The following is a 24,128-nucleotide window of genomic DNA, read 5'->3' on the forward strand; positions in this document are numbered from 1 at the left end:
GATATTAAAAATAATATAAAGGAACTACAATATGGTATGGACGGAGTAATAAAATCTCTTCACCGTGCTAAAAAAAAGTTATATGTGCCAATGTAGTGATCTTGCACAATAAAACAAATATATATGAGCAAGAGCATAGAACGGTTGGCTTGAAGAAGAGAGCGTTGTATAAGTGAGAGAGTGGAAGAAAACATTAAAAAATGATAGCTCCTCTCTATTTTGTGTTTAACCGTTAAATAATGTTACTAATAAAAAGTGAATTAATTTGTTAAATTGTCCGTGTGAAATATTTTGTAGTTAATTTTCATTAACTTTTAGTTAAAGCCTCTAGAATGTATACCTAGAAATTGTGTGTTTATGGGAGAAATAAATATCCATGTAACATTTAAAATAAAACACTTAAAACATTTGAGACACTACTGAACAAGACGCCCTCGCAAAGCACTATATTTGCAGAAGGATCATATTTGTGAATATGATCATGTTTGGTTCCAAATTTCTGTAGACATATCAAATAATGTGTTTCCATAAAATATATTTATGAAATTCTAGCCCGCACATCTATATATATATGAATATTGACATGCACGTTTTCTACGTCACAATTGCTTTATTCTGATTCTATCAATTGGCCAGCTGTAATTTGTTGACCCAACAGTATTATATTTTTCTCTTGAGATACCACCAGTGACACTATGGCCCCCGTCCCATCTTTTTACATTGTTTACAACCGTTCTTACTTTGTTTTCACCATTATTTGCTTGTCGGTCCATTTTTTCTTTTATTTTTATCCATACATTGCATTTAATTCTTGTAACAAGCAGAACGGGGAGTTTGGCCACCTTGTTGGATATTTGGGACAAGTTGGTTTTGTCTTTTGTGTGCAGGTACCGTTAACTTGGTCGAAGAGGGATGTTCCCACTGGCTAGATAAATCTTGTTCATAGCGGAGGGAAATACTTGTTGTTGTCTATATCATCCCTTCCATTTGGGGGTTCCCAACTGTAGTGAACTACACCATAACGGAGGGAAAAGTTTATTATTATTCAATATGCAATCCAAATTAATGCCCAAAAATCAGTGCACGTCACGTAAAATAATTCGGACATTGTCTATACCATGAGGATGAAGGTATTCTGGAAGCAACATGCCATGGATATGAGTTTTGATCTATGCATCATATACAATGGGTGGTACGTATGAAGAATATGGTGATGACGACACAAGGTTTGTTCTATGAGGAGCCTTCCGTCAAGGCATTCCGGAAGTAGTTATTATGAAATTTCAAGACATTAATTTTGAATTTTTTAAATAAAGAGCTCCAGTGAGCTAGGGCTCCAATAGGACTTTCCGACTCTTTCAACTACTATATTTGTGTACCTTTTCGTTCCTTTTTTCCTGAGCAACTAATCAAGAAATCCATCCACAATAAAGCCAAGATAGAATGGCAATAACAGGATCAAATACAAGTGTCGCACAAGTTACATCACAAATAGAAAAACAATCGAAGCTCGGAACGATACAAGAGTGAAATTGAGGAACGATACAAGAGTGAAATTGAACTACAACTTTTCTTAGTTTCGTTGAAGAATTTTCTTATTTCATTTTAAAAATACATTGCCGAAATCAGATTATTTAAAGTATAAGAAAAATGTAAGTTTTGATCTCTAGCAACACAAACATGTTGCTTGAACTTAAGATCTATCGTGATATTGTGTTTGTTCTTTTCTCGTTCCTACTACACTAGAGACCCATCGACAGCAAATTAAGCCCGGATACAACCGGAATAATAAGCTCAAATACAAACAAATACGAGCCCAATCACATGTTACGGGACAAATACAAAAACAATCAAAGCCCAGAACGATACAGGAGTGAAGGGAGGAGGGATTCTGGTCACACACACACATATCGGTGACATCAATCGACCGAGAATTAGTGCCCAGCCCTAGGAGTATCCCTTAATTATTTATTTAAGCAACATGGTGCTGCGTGCATGCATGCATAGCCGCATGCATACTTGGTACGTAGCCTAGTATGGAACTTGCCCGACCACGGGCGGCGGGCTGTAACTGCAGATGACAAACACGCCAGCGTTGCCGTCACAGAGGACAGCGCCGCAGCCGATGGTCTTCGTGTCCCTCCACACCAACTGCAGGTATCCCATGCACGACTCACCCGTAGGTGCGGAGCAGGTGTTGGTGGCGTGGTCGTAGTACTGCTTCCCGGACGCCCAATAAATCACTGCGTCCACCGCATTCCATTCGGCCCCAGCGGCCCGAAAGAGGTTCTCTCCGTATGGGCGCACCTCCGGAGAGAGTACTAGCTGGCAGTCGGCGCGGCGCTTCTCCGCGTACGACTGCGCGTACGCCGCCACTATGGGGTCCCACGTCACTGGCCCCACACCGACGGCGGCGCGCACTTCATTGTGGGCGTTCAGCATGTCATCGCCCCCGTTCTGGGCGGTGACGATCATGGCGGACGCGAGAGCTAAGAGCAGTGCCGCCGCTAGCTTTGGCGAGTACTCCATCGCTAATGATGCCTTAGGAAATGGAGGAAAGAGGTGCGTGTGTGTAATGATGGATGAGATTTGCTGTCACCGTGAGTTGTGTATTTATACTAGTGCACAAGCTAGCTCGATGGGTTGCTTCTCTAAACACCTAATCTTAGAGTCATTATTATTCTCCTTTCAATAGGGAAACAACAATATCCACTTGTACGTACTGGGCAAATTCCAATACATGTGCCTGGTCGAAAAATTCAAGCCACTCAGGAAGCAGAGACCTCATCAGTTCGAAAAAATAAATAAGCGGACACCTCATTGGTTTGAAAAAAGTAACCAACCTGTTGTGGCACTACGGATTATGAACTTCCCCAGCAGCTAATTTGGTCTGGCGGGTGGTAGGTATGGAAAAATGAATAGCCACTTGCCCGGTTGAAAACTTGAAGCCAATCAGTAAACGTAGACCTCACCAGTTTGTCAAAAATAAGCCAAGACCACACCGGGTCATAAAAAATAAGCGCATACCTCATTAATTTGAAAAAAGTAACCAGCATGCTATGTCGCCGTGAACGCCGCGTCAGGCCCTGCTGTAGTAAAAGCATCGATTCATGGATGCATACAAGAGCAAAGCAGTGCATGTTACACACGATACGCCACACAACGACATTCCGAGCAGATGTGGATTAGCTTCTCAAGAGGCAGCATGTGTAGCAGCAAATCGTGCCCTCTATTTGAAGCAGCAGTATGTACGAGATTGAATATACCTATCATGTATGCATGCAATTGAATTAATTAACGATTTCGCTCAAGTGGAAGAGACACCGGAGAAATAGAGTTGGGGTCGCCAAACATGTCCTAGCTTTAGTGATACTAGATGACTTGTTGCGCCAATTGACGAAAATGGCGGAGTTACTCCAGAAGAAATGTATGGTAATCTATTCCCAAGATTATAGACTTCAAAAATAAGAAAGTGGAGATCATCACAACGTACATTTTAGGTGGTGAATTATCAACATATTTATTCCAGGAAAGTATTGAAGCCAATCAGTAAGCGGGTGAGGTCGTACAACATAAGCGGAGACCTCACCAGGTCGTAAAAAATAAACGAAGACCTGATCGGTTTGAAAATGTAACCAACATGTTGTGTCACCGTGGATGTCGCGTGAGGCCCTGCTGAGAAAAAGCATCGATTCATGGATGCATACAAAAAGCAAAGAAGTGCCTATTACACACGATACGCCAGCCACACAATGACCTTCCGAGCATATGTGGATTATCTTCTCAAGAGGCAGCCTGTGTCGCAGCAGATCATGCCCTCTATTTGAAGCAGCAGTACATACTAGAATGACTATACCCATCATGTATGCATCCAATTGAATTAATTCATGATTTCTCTCAAGTGAAGAGACATGGGGGAAAGAGAGTTGGGGTCGCCAAACGTGAGGGGGGGGGGGGGGGGGGTGGGGGGGATCTTAGCTTTAATGATACGAAATGACCCGTTGCGCCAGTTGGCGCAAATGGAAGAGTTTCGTCGGCAGAAATGTATGGTAATCCATTCCCAAGATCATTGACTTCAAAAATAAATAAGCGAGATCATCGTAATATACGTTTTAGGTGGTGAAGTATTAGCATATTTATTCCAAGTAATAATTGAAGCCAACCGGTAAACGAAGACCTCACCAGGTCGTATAAAATAAGCGAAGACCTCACCGGATCGTTACCTATAGGCGGAGACCTCATCGGTTTGAGAAAAGTACCCAACATGTTGTGTCACCGTGGATGACGCGCCAGGCCCCGCTGTAGAAAAAGCACCGATTCGTGGATGCATACAAGAGCAAAGCAGTGCATGTTACACATGATACGCCAAACAACGACCTTCCGAGCAGATATGGATTAGCTTCTCAAGAGGCATCCTGTGTCGCAACATATCGTGTCCTCTTTTAGAAAAAACAGTACTTACTAAAATGATTATACCCATCATGTATGCATCCAACTGAATTAACTCACGATGTCGCTCAAGTGGAAGAGACAAGGTAGAAATAGAGTGGGGTTTACCAAGGATGATGGGGCGATCCCTCCTAGCTTTAGTGAGACTAGATGACCCGTTGCGCCAACTAGCGCAAACAGCAGAGTTACGCCAGAAGAAATGTATGGTAATATATTTCCAAGATCATTGATGTCAAAAATAAGAAAGATCGATCATGCAATATACGTTTTAGGTGGTGAATTATGGGCTTATTTAATCCAGGTAACAATTGTAGCCAATCAACAAGCGGAGATCTCACTGGGTCATGAAAATAAAATAAGCGGAGACCTCACCGGGTCGTAAAAAATAAGCGGGGACCTCATCGGTTTGAAAAAGGTAACCAACATGTTTTGTCATCGTGGATGTCTCGTCAGGCCTTGCTATAGAAAATGCATTGATTCATGGATGCATACGAAAGCAAAGCAATGCCTATTACACACGATACGCCACACGACGATCTTTCGAGCAGATGTGGATTAGCTTCGCAAGAGCAGCCTATGTCCTAGTAGATAGTGCGCTCTATTTGAGCTTCTCAAGAGCAGCCTGTGTCGTAGTAGATCGTGCCCTCTATTTGAAGCAGCAGTATGTACTAGAATGAATATACCCATCATTTATGTATCCAATTGAATTAATTTACGATTTCGCTCAAGTGGAAGAGACAGGGGAGAAAGAGAGTGGTGGTCGCCAAATATGATTGGTGATCCTATCTTTAGTAATACTAGGTGACCCGTTGCGCCAATTGGCGCAAATGATGGAGTTATGCCATAAGGAATGTATGGTAATCGATTCCCAAGATCATTGGCTTCAAAAATTAGAAAGCGAGATGATCATAATACATGTTTTAGGAGGTAAAATATCCACATATTTATTCGATGCAAAAAGTAATAAAAATATTCTGTCACATTACATGCCTTGAAGTTTGAACACATAGCCATTGTTTATCAATTTCTCTATAGAGGAAGAGGATCATAATAAAAACATATGTGATAATAAAATGAGAGACATAGGGAATGTGAAAGGATCAAAATAACATTGAGATACTAATATCACTAAATCCATGGTCGGCAACAGCAGCTGACATGGAATCTAGTACATGACTTAGACATGTGATATGTCTGTAAGATGCTTTGGCATGGCTCCCCGAGCAGCCAAAGTTTATAGTGTTAAAAGCATGCTCCCAAATCAGCATTAACTTGTACAAAATATAGGTATTGTCAGAACCAGCATGCTCCCGAATCAGCATTAACTTGTACGAAATATAGGTATTGTTACAACCAGCATGCTCCCGAATCAGCATTAACTTGTACAAAATATAGGTATTGTCACAACCAGCACCACAGGTCACAACATCACAGATTCCGAGTGTCAAAACACGGATACTCGATAAATAGGAATGTATATTGAGTCTTTTATAAAATGCTTAGAAAACAAGAAAGTACTTGGTGAAAGCCAGTGTATGCCGAGTATTCCTAAAACAGACTTGGCAAAGATCATATACTCGTCAATGAACCTAAAAAACACTCAGAAAACCTCCACACTCGCCAAAGACAATACCACTTGGATGTATTCAACTGAGAGACAACAGAAGAATCTTTGACACCAAAAGCAAGAAAAAAGATGTTGTATCGAAAGATGCATATGCGAAGCACACCTCAACGAGAAAGGGGCAAACTTCAGGACAAAGTACTATAATGACATTCTTCCCACTCGGCATAATCTCGTGGCTCGTTACTGTGCCGTCAACCCTGAAGAACTACCCCAGCTTAGCGTTTTCACATGGCTGGGTGGAAGATCAAGTGGTCTAAACCTCACGTCAATCCAACATGAAGATGGAAGAATATTATGTCGTATGTACTGAAGAACATGACAGATATAACGCCCTACATAAATTAAGTGCTCACCATATTTGTTTACACACATTCTTTCCCCGGTTTTTGTAACTCTTGTTCTTCTCGTTACCATAGATTCTAGCGTAAAACCTCGAAATGGAGAAGGCACCTTACCGACGAAGAATCTTAGGACCTTTTTAAGGAGGGTGGGGAAGTAGGTGGCGGTTGCATTAGCTAGTTCTCCAGAAAAGTACTTATCTGTCTGTCATGTCTCCTAGTGAAAGTCATTTCAAGTTGACCTTACATTGAACTAATACACAAAGCTTTTCCTTATTAAACTTGTAGGCAATAACTGACATGGAAGCGAGGCCCGAATTGAGGCAAGTTTCCAAAGGCTATAACTATTCCCTCAAGACATTTAATTCTTATGTTGTGAATGGATATTGCTTACATAAAGATTTCATGATGAATCATTCATAATCTTGGTTGTCATGGTTCTGCGTTGATTCTTTCCATCTGCCCGTCATCAAGATTCAACCCCAAGCCTCACTTGCGCTATTGTACATGATATTTGCTATATGTGTTATTTAACAAAAATCTATTCAAACAAACTCAATGTAAACATATAAGAAGACAATCTAGGGCTCGTTAAGGTTATGTCCCTAGCCTTATTTATACATGATTTTTACTAAATAAATATTTATGGATTCAACTATACGAATTGTAACATATGAAAAAAGCATGGGAAAGAGAAGCAAAAGAGATAAACCAGATGACTCCAAATATAGTTTTCCGAATTTATTCTTCTTCTTAGAATAAGAAAAATGAAATAAGAATAAATCATCTTGTGAGTAGAATAGGGATGAAAAGGAAACATACTGGAAGTTACTCTAGGGATGAAAGCACTTGAGTAAAATTGAAGAAGCTATAAAATTGAAGATGGTTCATTGTGATGTCGATAACAAGAAATTGTGGAAGCTCAAAATTCCTCTAAGAGTGAAGATTTTCCTCGCAGTTTTAAAGAGAGGGGTCATCTTGACTGGAGATAATCTGGCATGAGGTAATTGGCAAGGAAGCAAGACATGTGTCTTTTGCCTGACGGGTCGATTAAACACTTACTTTTTAGTATAAATTCGCTCGTGTAGTTTAGGCCATAGTTAAAGTAGTTTCAAATCTATACCCCCACACTGGGTACATAACATACTCGGCCATTGTTTGTGGGATATTGATAAACAATTCGATGCACATATTCTTGTGGGGCGGCTGCCTTATGCAGGACATTGTGGCTTACCAAGAATGTTGTACTTTTTAACAATAAATGTGTTTCATCTCCTATGCAGGTTATTCATGCATGTATGCAATGGCTCTGTACTTGGTCTATCCTGCAAAGGCTGGAAGACAGAGAGCTTTTCATGATGGTGTCGACATGGCTGGAGCATACAACTAGGAACGTTTTCTCCCTCCATGGATAGTCGCGTAATCTCCGGATAGGAACCGCTGCACCATAGATTGGAATTTTTTTGTCTTTACTATAAAACGATGTTTATTTCTACGTCTGTTGGACTTGTTGGATGTGTGCATCTTGCTATGCGGAGGCCGGGCATTATTTCGATGTGGTTGTATCACCTCGATATATCAATTCAATGCAATGTCCTTTATCAAGAAAAAGGAACCATGAGGATGAAGGTATTCTGGAAGCAACATGGCATGGATATGAGTTTTGATCTATGCATCATATACAATGGGTGGTACGTATGAAGAATATGGTGATGACGACACAAGGTTTGTTCTATGAGGAGCCTTCCGTCAAGGCATTCCGGAAGTAGTTATTATGAAATTTCAAGACATTAATTTTGAATTTTTTAAATAAAGAGCTCCAGTGAGCTAGGGCTCCAATAGGACTTTCCGACTCTTTCAACTACTATATTTGTGTACCTTTTCGTTCCTTTTTTCCTGAGCAACTAATCAAGAAATCCATCCACAATAAAGCCAAGATAGAATGGCAATAACAGGATCAAATACAAGTGTCGCACAAGTTACATCACAAATAGAAAAACAATCGAAGCTCGGAACGATACAAGAGTGAAGTTGAGGAGGGATTCGACTCTCTCTCCCTCCCTCTCTCTCTCTCTCTCTCTCTCTCTCTCTAACACACACACACACAAGAGCGCGCGCGCGCGCACACACACACACATGTTGAGAATAAAATGAGTTCTCGGTCAGCCGAGCCCTAGGAGTATGCTTTAGTTGTTTATTTATGCAACACGCTTCTATGTGTTATTCATTCTATGAGTCTTACTGTATGCAGGAGGTGTCACGGGATGAGGCATTGCATACAGACATGGTTCTTTGCCATAATTTTGAGGGATATGGAACCTATCAGTTCAGGGGTCACTCTCTTGCCGATCCTGGTGAGCTCATGAGGCTTGGTATGATTACCTTCCTGCTAATAGTTTTTAGTTCACTTTTTGAATGCCAATAGTAGCACTGCTTTCCAGTTCCTCTTTTCTAACTCTATAAACTAAAAATGGATGAAACATATTTTAATCATGATGAGAAGTTCCAGTTGTCAATCGTTGCACGGCTATCTCACCCTTGAGAGCCATCTAGATATTTAATTCACCTAGGATGCCAATTTTAATTGTTCAAATTGAACCACATATTATCTAATCAGCTTCAATTTCTACGTGGTTCACTACAACTTTTCTTAGTTTCGTTGAAGAATTTTCTTATTTCATTTTAAAAATACATTGCCGAAATCAGATTATTTAAAGTATAAGAAAAATGTAAGTTTTGATCTCTAGCAACACAAACATGTTGCTTGAACTTAAGATCTATCGTGATATTGTGTTTGTTCTTTTCTCGTTCCTACTACACTAGAGACCCATCGACAGCAAATTAAGCCCGGATACAACCGGAATAATAAGCTCAAATACAAACAAATACGAGCCCAATCACATGTTACGGGACAAATACAAAAACAATCAAAGCCCAGAACGATACAGGAGTGAAGGGAGGAGGGATTCTGGTCACACACACACATATCGGTGACATCAATCGACCGAGAATTAGTGCCCAGCCCTAGGAGTATCCCTTAATTATTTATTTAAGCAACATGGTGCTGCGTGCATGCATGCATAGCCGCATGCATACTTGGTACGTAGCCTAGTATGGAACTTGCCCGACCACGGGCGGCGGGCTGTAACTGCAGATGACAAACACGCCAGCGTTGCCGTCACAGAGGACAGCGCCGCAGCCGATGGTCTTCGTGTCCCTCCACACCAACTGCAGGTATCCCATGCACGACTCACCCGTAGGTGCGGAGCAGGTGTTGGTGGCGTGGTCGTAGTACTGCTTCCCGGACGCCCAATAAATCACTGCGTCCACCGCATTCCATTCGGCCCCAGCGGCCCGAAAGAGGTTCTCTCCGTATGGGCGCACCTCCGGAGAGAGTACTAGCTGGCAGTCGGCGCGGCGCTTCTCCGCGTACGACTGCGCGTACGCCGCCACTATGGGGTCCCACGTCACTGGCCCCACACCGACGGCGGCGCGCACTTCATTGTGGGCGTTCAGCATGTCATCGCCCCCGTTCTGGGCGGTGACGATCATGGCGGACGCGAGAGCTAAGAGCAGTGCCGCCGCTAGCTTTGGCGAGTACTCCATCGCTAATGATGCCTTAGGAAATGGAGGAAAGAGGTGCGTGTGTGTAATGATGGATGAGATTTGCTGTCACCGTGAGTTGTGTATTTATACTAGTGCACAAGCTAGCTCGATGGGTTGCTTCTCTAAACACCTAATCTTAGAGTCATTATTATTCTCCTTTCAATAGGGAAACAACAATATCCACTTGTACGTACTGGGCAAATTCCAATACATGTGCCTGGTCGAAAAATTCAAGCCACTCAGGAAGCAGAGACCTCATCAGTTCGAAAAAATAAATAAGCGGACACCTCATTGGTTTGAAAAAAGTAACCAACCTGTTGTGGCACTACGGATTATGAACTTCCCCAGCAGCTAATTTGGTCTGGCGGGTGGTAGGTATGGAAAAATGAATAGCCACTTGCCCGGTTGAAAACTTGAAGCCAATCAGTAAACGTAGACCTCACCAGTTTGTCAAAAATAAGCCAAGACCACACCGGGTCATAAAAAATAAGCGCATACCTCATTAATTTGAAAAAAGTAACCAGCATGCTATGTCGCCGTGAACGCCGCGTCAGGCCCTGCTGTAGTAAAAGCATCGATTCATGGATGCATACAAGAGCAAAGCAGTGCATGTTACACACGATACGCCACACAACGACATTCCGAGCAGATGTGGATTAGCTTCTCAAGAGGCAGCATGTGTAGCAGCAAATCGTGCCCTCTATTTGAAGCAGCAGTATGTACGAGATTGAATATACCTATCATGTATGCATGCAATTGAATTAATTAACAATTTCGCTCAAGTGGAAGAGACACCGGAGAAATAGAGTTGGGGTCGCCAAACATGTCCTAGCTTTAGTGATACTAGATGACTTGTTGCGCCAATTGACGAAAATGGCGGAGTTACTCCAGAAGAAATGTATGGTAATCTATTCCCAAGATTATAGACTTCAAAAATAAGAAAGTGGAGATCATCACAACGTACATTTTAGGTGGTGAATTATCAACATATTTATTCCAGGAAAGTATTGAAGCCAATCAGTAAGCGGGTGAGGTCGTACAACATAAGCGGAGACCTCACCAGGTCGTAAAAAATAAACGAAGACCTGATCGGTTTGAAAATGTAACCAACATGTTGTGTCACCGTGGATGTCGCGTGAGGCCCTGCTGAGAAAAAGCATCGATTCATGGATGCATACAAAAAGCAAAGAAGTGCCTATTACACACGATACGCCAGCCACACAATGACCTTCCGAGCATATGTGGATTATCTTCTCAAGAGGCAGCCTGTGTCGCAGCAGATCATGCCCTCTATTTGAAGCAGCAGTACATACTAGAATGACTATACCCATCATGTATGCATCCAATTGAATTAATTCATGATTTCTCTCAAGTGAAGAGACATGGGGGAAAGAGAGTTGGGGTCGCCAAACGTGAGGGGGGGGTGGGGGGTGGGGGGGATCTTAGCTTTAATGATACGAAATGACCCGTTGCGCCAGTTGGCGCAAATGGAAGAGTTTCGTCGGCAGAAATGTATGGTAATCCATTCCCAAGATCATTGACTTCAAAAATAAATAAGCGAGATCATCGTAATATACGTTTTAGGTGGTGAAGTATTAGCATATTTATTCCAAGTAATAATTGAAGCCAACCGGTAAACGAAGACCTCACCAGGTCGTATAAAATAAGCGAAGACCTCACCGGATCGTTACCTATAGGCGGAGACCTCATCGGTTTGAGAAAAGTACCCAACATGTTGTGTCACCGTGGATGACGCGCCAGGCCCCGCTGTAGAAAAAGCACCGATTCGTGGATGCATACAAGAGCAAAGCAGTGCATGTTACACATGATACGCCAAACAACGACCTTCCGAGCAGATATGGATTAGCTTCTCAAGAGGCATCCTGTGTCGCAACATATCGTGTCCTCTTTTAGAAAAAACAGTACTTACTAAAATGATTATACCCATCATGTATGCATCCAACTAAATTAACTCACGATGTCGCTCAAGTGGAAGAGACAAGGTAGAAATAGAGTGGGGTTTACCAAGGATGATGGGGCGATCCCTCCTAGCTTTAGTGAGACTAGATGACCCGTTGCGCCAACTAGCGCAAACAGCAGAGTTACGCCAGAAGAAATGTATGGTAATATATTTCCAAGATCATTGATGTCAAAAATAAGAAAGATCGATCATGCAATATACGTTTTAGGTGGTGAATTATGGGCTTATTTAATCCAGGTAACAATTGTAGCCAATCAACAAGCGGAGATCTCACTGGGTCATGAAAATAAAATAAGCGGAGACCTCACCGGGTCGTAAAAAATAAGCGGGGACCTCATCGGTTTGAAAAAGGTAACCAACATGTTTTGTCATCGTGGATGTCTCGTCAGGCCTTGCTATAGAAAATGCATTGATTCATGGATGCATACGAAAGCAAAGCAATGCCTATTACACACGATACGCCACACGACGATCTTTCGAGCAGATGTGGATTAGCTTCGCAAGAGCAGCCTATGTCCTAGTAGATAGTGCGCTCTATTTGAGCTTCTCAAGAGCAGCCTGTGTCGTAGTAGATCGTGCCCTCTATTTGAAGCAGCAGTATGTACTAGAATGAATATACCCATCATTTATGTATCCAATTGAATTAATTTACGATTTCGCTCAAGTGGAAGAGACAGGGGAGAAAGAGAGTGGTGGTCGCCAAATATGATTGGTGATCCTATCTTTAGTAATACTAGGTGACCCGTTGCGCCAATTGGCGCAAATGATGGAGTTATGCCATAAGGAATGTATGGTAATCGATTCCCAAGATCATTGGCTTCAAAAATTAGAAAGCGAGATGATCATAATACATGTTTTAGGAGGTAAAATATCCACATATTTATTCGATGCAAAAAGTAATAAAAATATTCTGTCACATTACATGCCTTGAAGTTTGAACACATAGCCATTGTTTATCAATTTCTCTATAGAGGAAGAGGATCATAATAAAAACATATGTGATAATAAAATGAGAGACATAGGGAATGTGAAAGGATCAAAATAACATTGAGATACTAATATCACTAAATCCATGGTCGGCAACAGCAGCTGACATGGAATCTAGTACATGACTTAGACATGTGATATGTCTGTAAGATGCTTTGGCATGGCTCCCCGAGCAGCCAAAGTTTATAGTGTTAAAAGCATGCTCCCAAATCAGCATTAACTTGTACAAAATATAGGTATTGTCAGAACCAGCATGCTCCCGAATCAGCATTAACTTGTACGAAATATAGGTATTGTTACAACCAGCATGCTCCCGAATCAGCATTAACTTGTACAAAATATAGGTATTGTCACAACCAGCACCACAGGTCACAACATCACAGATTCCGAGTGTCAAAACACGGATACTCGATAAATAGGAATGTATATTGAGTCTTTTATAAAATGCTTAGAAAACAAGAAAGTACTTGGTGAAAGCCAGTGTATGCCGAGTATTCCTAAAACAGACTTGGCAAAGATCATATACTCGTCAATGAACCTAAAAAACACTCAGAAAACCTCCACACTCGCCAAAGACAATACCACTTGGATGTATTCAACTGAGAGACAACAGAAGAATCTTTGACACCAAAAGCAAGAAAAAAGATGTTGTATCGAAAGATGCATATGCGAAGCACACCTCAACGAGAAAGGGGCAAACTTCAGGACAAAGTACTATAATGACATTCTTCCCACTCGGCATAATCTCGTGGCTCGTTACTGTGCCGTCAACCCTGAAGAACTACCCCAGCTTAGCGTTTTCACATGGCTGGGTGGAAGATCAAGTGGTCTAAACCTCACGTCAATCCAACATGAAGATGGAAGAATATTATGTCGTATGTACTGAAGAACATGACAGATATAACGCCCTACATAAATTAAGTGCTCACCATATTTGTTTACACACATTCTTTCCCCGGTTTTTGTAACTCTTGTTCTTCTCGTTACCATAGATTCTAGCGTAAAACCTCGAAATGGAGAAGGCACCTTACCGACGAAGAATCTTAGGACCTTTTTAAGGAGGGTGGGGAAGTAGGTGGCGGTTGCATTAGCTAGTTCTCCAGAAAAGTACTTATCTGTCTGTCATGTCTCCTAGTGAAAGTCATTTCAAGTTGACCTTACATTGAACTAATACACAAAGCTTTTCCTTATTAAACTTGTAGGCAATAACTGACATGGAAGCGAGGCCCGAATTGAGGCAAGTTTCCAAAGGCTATAACTATTCCCTCAAGACATTTAATTCTTATGTTGTGAATGGATATTGCTTACATAAAGATTTCATGATGAATCATTCATAATCTTGGTTGTCATGGTTCTGCGTTGATTCTTTCCATCTGCCCGTCATCAAGATTCAACCCCAAGCCTCACTTGCGCTATTGTACATGATATTTGCTATATGTGTTATTTAACAAAAATCTATTCAAACAAACTCAATGTAAACATATAAGAAGACAATCTAGGGCTCGTTAAGGTTATGTCCCTAGCCTTATTTATACATGATTTTTACTAAATAAATATTTATGGATTCAACTATACGAATTGTAACATATGAAAAAAGCATGGGAAAGAGAAGCAAAAGAGATAAACCAGATGACTCCAAATATAGTTTTCCGAATTTATTCTTCTTCTTAGAATAAGAAAAATGAAATAAGAATAAATCATCTTGTGAGTAGAATAGGGATGAAAAGGAAACATACTGGAAGTTACTCTAGGGATGAAAGCACTTGAGTAAAATTGAAGAAGCTATAAAATTGAAGATGGTTCATTGTGATGTCGATAACAAGAAATTGTGGAAGCTCAAAATTCCTCTAAGAGTGAAGATTTTCCTCGCAGTTTTAAAGAGAGGGGTCATCTTGACTGGAGATAATCTGGCATGAGGTAATTGGCAAGGAAGCAAGACATGTGTCTTTTGCCTGACGGGTCGATTAAACACTTACTTTTTAGTATAAATTCGCTCGTGTAGTTTAGGCCATAGTTAAAGTAGTTTCAAATCTATACCCCCACACTGGGTACATAACATACTCGGCCATTGTTTGTGGGATATTGATAAACAATTCGATGCACATATTCTTGTGGGGCGGCTGCCTTATGCAGGACATTGTGGCTTACCAAGAATGTTGTACTTTTTAACAATAAATGTGTTTCATCTCCTATGCAGGTTATTCATGCATGTATGCAATGGCTCTGTACTTGGTCTATCCTGCAAAGGCTGGAAGACAGAGAGCTTTTCATGATGGTGTCGACATGGCTGGAGCATACAACTAGGAACGTTTTCTCCCTCCATGGATAGTCGCGTAATCTCCGGATAGGAACCGCTGCACCATAGATTGGATTTTTTTTGTCTTTACTATAAAACGATGTTTATTTCTACGTCTGTTGGACTTGTTGGATGTGTGCATCTTGCTATGCGGAGGCCGGGCATTATTTCGATGTGGTTGTATCACCTCGATATATCAATTCAATGCAATGTCCTTTATCAAGAAAAAGGAACCATGAGGATGAAGGTATTCTGGAAGCAACATGGCATGGATATGAGTTTTGATCTATGCATCATATACAATGGGTGGTACGTATGAAGAATATGGTGATGACGACACAAGGTTTGTTCTATGAGGAGCCTTCCGTCAAGGCATTCCGGAAGTAGTTATTATGAAATTTCAAGACATTAATTTTGAATTTTTTAAATAAAGAGCTCCAGTGAGCTAGGGCTCCAATAGGACTTTCCGACTCTTTCAACTACTATATTTGTGTACCTTTTCGTTCCTTTTTTCCTGAGCAACTAATCAAGAAATCCATCCACAATAAAGCCAAGATAGAATGGCAATAACAGGATCAAATACAAGTGTCGCACAAGTTACATCACAAATAGAAAAACAATCGAAGCTCGGAACGATACAAGAGTGAAGTTGAGGAGGGATTCGACTCTCTCTCCCTCCCTCTCTCTCTCTCTCTCTCTCTCTCTCTAACACACACACACACAAGAGCGCGCGCGCGCGCACACACACACACATGTTGAGAATAAAATGAGTTCTCGGTCAGCCGAGCCCTAGGAGTATGCTTTAGTTGTTTATTTATGCAACACGCTTCTATGTGTTATTCATTCTATGAGTCTTACTGTATGCAGGAGGTGTCACGGGATGAGGCATTGCATACAGACATGGTTCTTTGCCATAATTTTGAGGGATATGGAACCTATCAGTTCAGGGGTCACTCTCTTGCCGATCCTGGTGAGCTCATGAGGCTTGGTATGATTACCTTCCTGCTAATAGTTTTTAGTTCACTTTTTGAATGCCAATAGTAGCACTGCTTTCCAGTTCCTCTTTTCTAACTCTATAAACTAAAAATGGATGAAACATATTTTAATCATGATGAGAAGTTCCAGTTGTCAATCGTTGCACGGCTATCTCACCCTTGAGAGCCATCTAGATATTTAATTCACCTAGGATGCCAATTTTAATTGTTCAAATTGAACCACATATTATCTAATCAGCTTCAATTTCTACGTGGTTCACTACAACTTTTCTTAGTTTCGTTGAAGAATTTTCTTATTTCATTTTAAAAATACATTGCCGAAATCAGATTATTTAAAGTATAAGAAAAATGTAAGTTTTGATCTCTAGCAACACAAACATGTTGCTTGAACTTAAGATCTATCGTGATATTGTGTTTGTTCTTTTCTCGTTCCTACTACACTAGAGACCCATCGACAGCAAATTAAGCCCGGATACAACCGGAATAATAAGCTCAAATACAAACAAATACGAGCCCAATCACATGTTACGGGACAAATACAAAAACAATCAAAGCCCAGAACGATACAGGAGTGAAGGGAGGAGGGATTCTGGTCACACACACACATATCGGTGACATCAATCGACCGAGAATTAGTGCCCAGCCCTAGGAGTATCCCTTAATTATTTATTTAAGCAACATGGTGCTGCGTGCATGCATGCATAGCCGCATGCATACTTGGTACGTAGCCTAGTATGGAACTTGCCCGACCACGGGCGGCGGGCTGTAACTGCAGATGACAAACACGCCAGCGTTGCCGTCACAGAGGACAGCGCCGCAGCCGATGGTCTTCGTGTCCCTCCACACCAACTGCAGGTATCCCATGCACGACTCACCCGTAGGTGCGGAGCAGGTGTTGGTGGCGTGGTCGTAGTACTGCTTCCCGGACGCCCAATAAATCACTGCGTCCACCGCATTCCATTCGGCCCCAGCGGCCCGAAAGAGGTTCTCTCCGTATGGGCGCACCTCCGGAGAGAGTACTAGCTGGCAGTCGGCGCGGCGCTTCTCCGCGTACGACTGCGCGTACGCCGCCACTATGGGGTCCCACGTCACTGGCCCCACACCGACGGCGGCGCGCACTTCATTGTGGGCGTTCAGCATGTCATCGCCCCCGTTCTGGGCGGTGACGATCATGGCGGACGCGAGAGCTAAGAGCAGTGCCGCCGCTAGCTTTGGCGAGTACTCCATCGCTAATGATGCCTTAGGAAATGGAGGAAAGAGGTGCGTGTGTGTAATGATGGATGAGATTTGCTGTCACCGTGAGTTGTGTATTTATACTAGTGCACAAGCTAGCTCGATGGGTTGCTTCTCTAAACACCTAATCTTAGAGTCATTATTATTCTCCTTTCAATAGGGAAACAACAATATCCACTTGTACGTACTGGGCAAATTCCAATACATGTGCCTGGTCGAAAAATTCAAGCCACTCAGGAAGCAGAGACCTCATCAGTTCGAAAAAATAAATAAGCGGACACCTCATTGGTTTGAAAAAAGTAACCAACCTGTTGTGGCACTACGGATTATGAACTTCCCCAGCAGCTAATTTGGTCTGGCGGGTGGTAGGTATGGAAAAATGAATAGCCACTTGCCCGGTTGAAAACTTGAAGCCAATCAGTAAACGTAGACCTCACCAGTTTGTCAAAAATAAGCCAAGACCACACCGGGTCATAAAAAATAAGCGCATACCTCATTAATTTGAAAAAAGTAACCAGCATGCTATGTCGCCGTGAACGCCGCGTCAGGCCCTGCTGTAGTAAAAGCATCGATTCATGGATGCATACAAGAGCAAAGCAGTGCATGTTACACACGATACGCCACACAACGACATTCCGAGCAGATGTGGATTAGCTTCTCAAGAGGCAGCATGTGTAGCAGCAAATCGTGCCCTCTATTTGAAGCAGCAGTATGTACGAGATTGAATATACCTATCATGTATGCATGCAATTGAATTAATTAACGATTTCGCTCAAGTGGAAGAGACACCGGAGAAATAGAGTTGGGGTCGCCAAACATGTCCTAGCTTTAGTGATACTAGATGACTTGTTGCGCCAATTGACGAAAATGGCGGAGTTACTCCAGAAGAAATGTATGGTAATCTATTCCCAAGATTATAGACTTCAAAAATAAGAAAGTGGAGATCATCACAACGTACATTTTAGGTGGTGAATTATCAACATATTTATTCCAGGAAAGTATTGAAGCCAATCAGTAAGCGGGTGAGGTCGTACAACATAAGCGGAGACCTCACCAGGTCGTAAAAAATAAACGAAGACCTGATCGGTTTGAAAATGTAACCAACATGTTGTGTCACCGTGGATGTCGCGTGAGGCCCTGCTGAGAAAAAGCATCGATTCATGGATGCATACAAAAAGCAAAGAAGTGCCTATTACACACGATACGCCAGCCACACAATGACCTTCCGAGCATATGTGGATTATCTTCTCAAGAGGCAGCCTGTGTCGCAGCAGATCATGCCCTCTATTTGAAGCAGCAGTACATACTAGAATGACTATACCCATCATGTATGCATCCAATTGAATTAATTCATGATTTCTCTCAAGTGAAGAGACATGGGGGAAAGAGAGTTGGGGTCGCCAAACGTGAGGGGGGGGGGGGGGGGGTGGGGGGGATCTTAGCTTTAATGATACGAAATGACCCGTTGCGCCAGTTGGCGCAAATGGAAGAGTTTCGTCGGCAGAAATGTATGGTAATCCATTCCCAAGATCATTGACTTCAAAAATAAATAAGCGAGATCATCGTAATATACGTTTTAGGTGGTGAAGTATTAGCATATTTATTCCAAGTAATAATTGAAGCCAACCGGTAAACGAAGACCTCACCAGGTCGTATAAAATAAGCGAAGACCTCACCGGATCGTTACCTATAGGCGGAGACCTCATCGGTTTGAGAAAAGTACCCAACATGTTGTGTCACCGTGGATGACGCGCCAGGCCCCGCTGTAGAAAAAGCACCGATTCGTGGATGCATACAAGAGCAAAGCAGTGCATGTTACACATGATACGCCAAACAACGACCTTCCGAGCAGATATGGATTAGCTTCTCAAGAGGCATCCTGTGTCGCAACATATCGTGTCCTCTTTTAGAAAAAACAGTACTTACTAAAATGATTATACCCATCATGTATGCATCCAACTGAATTAACTCACGATGTCGCTCAAGTGGAAGAGACAAGGTAGAAATAGAGTGGGGTTTACCAAGGATGATGGGGCGATCCCTCCTAGCTTTAGTGAGACTAGATGACCCGTTGCGCCAACTAGCGCAAACAGCAGAGTTACGCCAGAAGAAATGTATGGTAATATATTTCCAAGATCATTGATGTCAAAAATAAGAAAGATCGATCATGCAATATACGTTTTAGGTGGTGAATTATGGGCTTATTTAATCCAGGTAACAATTGTAGCCAATCAACAAGCGGAGATCTCACTGGGTCATGAAAATAAAATAAGCGGAGACCTCACCGGGTCGTAAAAAATAAGCGGGGACCTCATCGGTTTGAAAAAGGTAACCAACATGTTTTGTCATCGTGGATGTCTCGTCAGGCCTTGCTATAGAAAATGCATTGATTCATGGATGCATACGAAAGCAAAGCAATGCCTATTACACACGATACGCCACACGACGATCTTTCGAGCAGATGTGGATTAGCTTCGCAAGAGCAGCCTATGTCCTAGTAGATAGTGCGCTCTATTTGAGCTTCTCAAGAGCAGCCTGTGTCGTAGTAGATCGTGCCCTCTATTTGAAGCAGCAGTATGTACTAGAATGAATATACCCATCATTTATGTATCCAATTGAATTAATTTACGATTTCGCTCAAGTGGAAGAGACAGGGGAGAAAGAGAGTGGTGGTCGCCAAATATGATTGGTGATCCTATCTTTAGTAATACTAGGTGACCCGTTGCGCCAATTGGCGCAAATGATGGAGTTATGCCATAAGGAATGTATGGTAATCGATTCCCAAGATCATTGGCTTCAAAAATTAGAAAGCGAGATGATCATAATACATGTTTTAGGAGGTAAAATATCCACATATTTATTCGATGCAAAAAGTAATAAAAATATTCTGTCACATTACATGCCTTGAAGTTTGAACACATAGCCATTGTTTATCAATTTCTCTATAGAGGAAGAGGATCATAATAAAAACATATGTGATAATAAAATGAGAGACATAGGGAATGTGAAAGGATCAAAATAACATTGAGATACTAATATCACTAAATCCATGGTCGGCAACAGCAGCTGACATGGAATCTAGTACATGACTTAGACATGTGATATGTCTGTAAGATGCTTTGGCATGGCTCCCCGAGCAGCCAAAGTTTATAGTGTTAAAAGCATGCTCCCAAATCAGCATTAACTTGTACAAAATATAGGTATTGTCAGAACCAGCATGCTCCCGAATCAGCATTAACTTGTACGAAATATAGGTATTGTTACAACCAGCATGCTCCCGAATCAGCATTAACTTGTACAAAATATAGGTATTGTCACAACCAGCACCACAGGTCACAACATCACAGATTCCGAGTGTCAAAACACGGATACTCGATAAATAGGAATGTATATTGAGTCTTTTATAAAATGCTTAGAAAACAAGAAAGTACTTGGTGAAAGCCAGTGTATGCCGAGTATTCCTAAAACAGACTTGGCAAAGATCATATACTCGTCAATGAACCTAAAAAACACTCAGAAAACCTCCACACTCGCCAAAGACAATACCACTTGGATGTATTCAACTGAGAGACAACAGAAGAATCTTTGACACCAAAAGCAAGAAAAAAGATGTTGTATCGAAAGATGCATATGCGAAGCACACCTCAACGAGAAAGGGGCAAACTTCAGGACAAAGTACTATAATGACATTCTTCCCACTCGGCATAATCTCGTGGCTCGTTACTGTGCCGTCAACCCTGAAGAACTACCCCAGCTTAGCGTTTTCACATGGCTGGGTGGAAGATCAAGTGGTCTAAACCTCACGTCAATCCAACATGAAGATGGAAGAATATTATGTCGTATGTACTGAAGAACATGACAGATATAACGCCCTACATAAATTAAGTGCTCACCATATTTGTTTACACACATTCTTTCCCCGGTTTTTGTAACTCTTGTTCTTCTCGTTACCATAGATTCTAGCGTAAAACCTCGAAATGGAGAAGGCACCTTACCGACGAAGAATCTTAGGACCTTTTTAAGGAGGGTGGGGAAGTAGGTGGCGGTTGCATTAGCTAGTTCTCCAGAAAAGTACTTATCTGTCTGTCATGTCTCCTAGTGAAAGTCATTTCAAGTTGACCTTACATTGAACTAATACACAAAGCTTTTCCTTATTAAACTTGTAGGCAATAACTGACATGGAAGCGAGGCCCGAATTGAGGCAAGTTTCCAAAGGCTATAACTATTCCCTCAAGACATTTAATTCTTATGTTGTGAATGGATATTGCTTACATAAAGATTTCATGATGAATCATTCATAATCTTGGTTGTCATGGTTCTGCGTTGATTCTTTCCATCTGCCCGTCATCAAGATTCAACCCCAAGCCTCACTTGCGCTATTGTACATGATATTTGCTATATGTGTTATTTAACAAAAATCTATTCAAACAAACTCAATGTAAACATATAAGAAGACAATCTAGGGCTCGTTAAGGTTATGTCCCTAGCCTTATTTATACATGATTTTTACTAAATAAATATTTATGGATTCAACTATACGAATTGTAACATATGAAAAAAGCATGGGAAAGAGAAGCAAAAGAGATAAACCAGATGACTCCAAATATAGTTTTTCGAATTTATTCTTCTTCTTAGAATAAGAAAAATGAAATAAGAATAAATCATCTTGTGAGTAGAATAGGGATGAAAAGGAAACATACTGGAAGTTACTCTAGGGATGAAAGCACTTGAGTAAAATTGAAGAAGCTATAAAATTGAAGATGGTTCATTGTGATGTCGATAACAAGAAATTGTGGAAGCTCAAAATTCCTCTAAGAGTGAAGATTTTCCTCGCAGTTTTAAAGAGAGGGGTCATCTTGACTGGAGATAATCTGGCATGAGGTAATTGGCAAGGAAGCAAGACATGTGTCTTTTGCCTGACGGGTCGATTAAACACTTACTTTTTAGTATAAATTCGCTCGTGTAGTTTAGGCCATAGTTAAAGTAGTTTCAAATCTATACCCCCACACTGGGTACATAACATACTCGGCCATTGTTTGTGGGATATTGATAAACAATTCGATGCACATATTCTTGTGGGGCGGCTGCCTTATGCAGGACATTGTGGCTTACCAAGAATGTTGTACTTTTTAACAATAAATGTGTTTCATCTCCTATGCAGGTTATTCATGCATGTATGCAATGGCTCTGTACTTGGTCTATCCTGCAAAGGCTGGAAGACAGAGAGCTTTTCATGATGGTGTCGACATGGCTGGAGCATACAACTAGGAACGTTTTCTCCCTCCATGGATAGTCGCGTAATCTCCGGATAGGAACCGCTGCACCATAGATTGGATTTTTTTTGTCTTTACTATAAAACGATGTTTATTTCTACGTCTGTTGGACTTGTTGGATGTGTGCATCTTGCTATGCGGAGGCCGGGCATTATTTCGATGTGGTTGTATCACCTCGATATATCAATTCAATGCAATGTCCTTTATCAAGAAAAAGGAACCATGAGGATGAAGGTATTCTGGAAGCAACATGGCATGGATATGAGTTTTGATCTATGCATCATATACAATGGGTGGTACGTATGAAGAATATGGTGATGACGACACAAGGTTTGTTCTATGAGGAGCCTTCCGTCAAGGCATTCCGGAAGTAGTTATTATGAAATTTCAAGACATTAATTTTGAATTTTTTAAATAAAGAGCTCCAGTGAGCTAGGGCTCCAATAGGACTTTCCGACTCTTTCAACTACTATATTTGTGTACCTTTTCGTTCCTTTTTTCCTGAGCAACTAATCAAGAAATCCATCCACAATAAAGCCAAGATAGAATGGCAATAACAGGATCAAATACAAGTGTCGCACAAGTTACATCACAAATAGAAAAACAATCGAAGCTCGGAACGATACAAGAGTGAAGTTGAGGAGGGATTCGACTCTCTCTCCCTCCCTCTCTCTCTCTCTCTCTCTCTCTCTCTAACACACACACACACAAGCGCGCGCGCACACACACACACACACATGTTGAGAATAAAATGAGTTCTCGGTCAGCCGAGCCCTAGGAGTATGCTTTAGTTGTTTATTTATGCAACACGCTTCTATGTGTTATTCATTCTATGAGTCTTACTGTATGCAGGAGGTGTCACGGGATGAGGCATTGCATACAGACATGGTTCTTTGCCATAATTTTGAGGGATATGGAACCTATCAGTTCAGGGGTCACTCTCTTGCCGATCCTGGTGAGCTCATGAGGCTTGGTATGATTACCTTCCTGCTAATAGTTTTTAGTTCACTTTTTGAATGCCAATAGTAGCACTGCTTTCCAGTTCCTCTTTTCTAACTCTATAAACTAAAAATGGATGAAACATATTTTAATCATGATGAGAAGTTCCAGTTGTCAATCGTTGCACGGCTATCTCACCCTTGAGAGCCATCTAGATATTTAATTCACCTAGGATGCCAATTTTAATTGTTCAAATTGAACCACATATTATCTAATCAGCTTCAATTTCTACGTGGTTCACTACAACTTTTCTTAGTTTCGTTGAAGAATTTTCTTATTTCATTTTAAAAATACATTGCCGAAATCAGATTATTTAAAGTATAAGAAAAATGTAAGTTTTGATC

At 41.4% G+C, this 24,128-nt stretch overlaps 3 protein-coding genes across 3 annotated transcripts; all 3 read right to left on the reverse strand.

Annotated features, from left to right (window-relative positions):
• Window positions 1–1,665: 1,665 nt before the first annotated feature.
• Window positions 1,666–2,594, reverse strand: LOC109766876 (pathogenesis-related protein 1-like). The gene has a single exon (XM_040386067.2). It carries the CDS (start codon window positions 2,527–2,529, stop codon window positions 2,032–2,034), a length of 498 nt encoding a protein of 165 aa, XP_040242001.1. The 5' UTR covers window positions 2,530–2,594; the 3' UTR covers window positions 1,666–2,031.
• Window positions 2,595–9,156: 6,562 nt separating this feature from the next.
• LOC109766877 (pathogenesis-related protein 1-like) lies at window positions 9,157–10,085 on the reverse strand. The gene has a single exon (XM_040397779.3). The coding sequence runs from the start codon at window positions 10,018–10,020 to the stop codon at window positions 9,523–9,525; it is 498 nt and encodes a 165-aa protein (XP_040253713.1). The 5' UTR covers window positions 10,021–10,085; the 3' UTR covers window positions 9,157–9,522.
• Window positions 10,086–16,642: 6,557 nt separating this feature from the next.
• LOC141042572 (pathogenesis-related protein 1-like) lies at window positions 16,643–17,571 on the reverse strand. The gene has a single exon (XM_073511387.1). It carries the CDS (start codon window positions 17,504–17,506, stop codon window positions 17,009–17,011), a length of 498 nt encoding a protein of 165 aa, XP_073367488.1. The 5' UTR covers window positions 17,507–17,571; the 3' UTR covers window positions 16,643–17,008.
• Window positions 17,572–24,128: the final 6,557 nt, after the last annotated feature.

Source organism: Aegilops tauschii, chromosome 3 (assembly GCF_002575655.3).
Source record: "Aegilops tauschii subsp. strangulata cultivar AL8/78 chromosome 3, Aet v6.0, whole genome shotgun sequence".
In the NCBI taxonomy this organism is placed as follows: Eukaryota; Viridiplantae; Streptophyta; class Magnoliopsida; order Poales; family Poaceae; genus Aegilops; species Aegilops tauschii.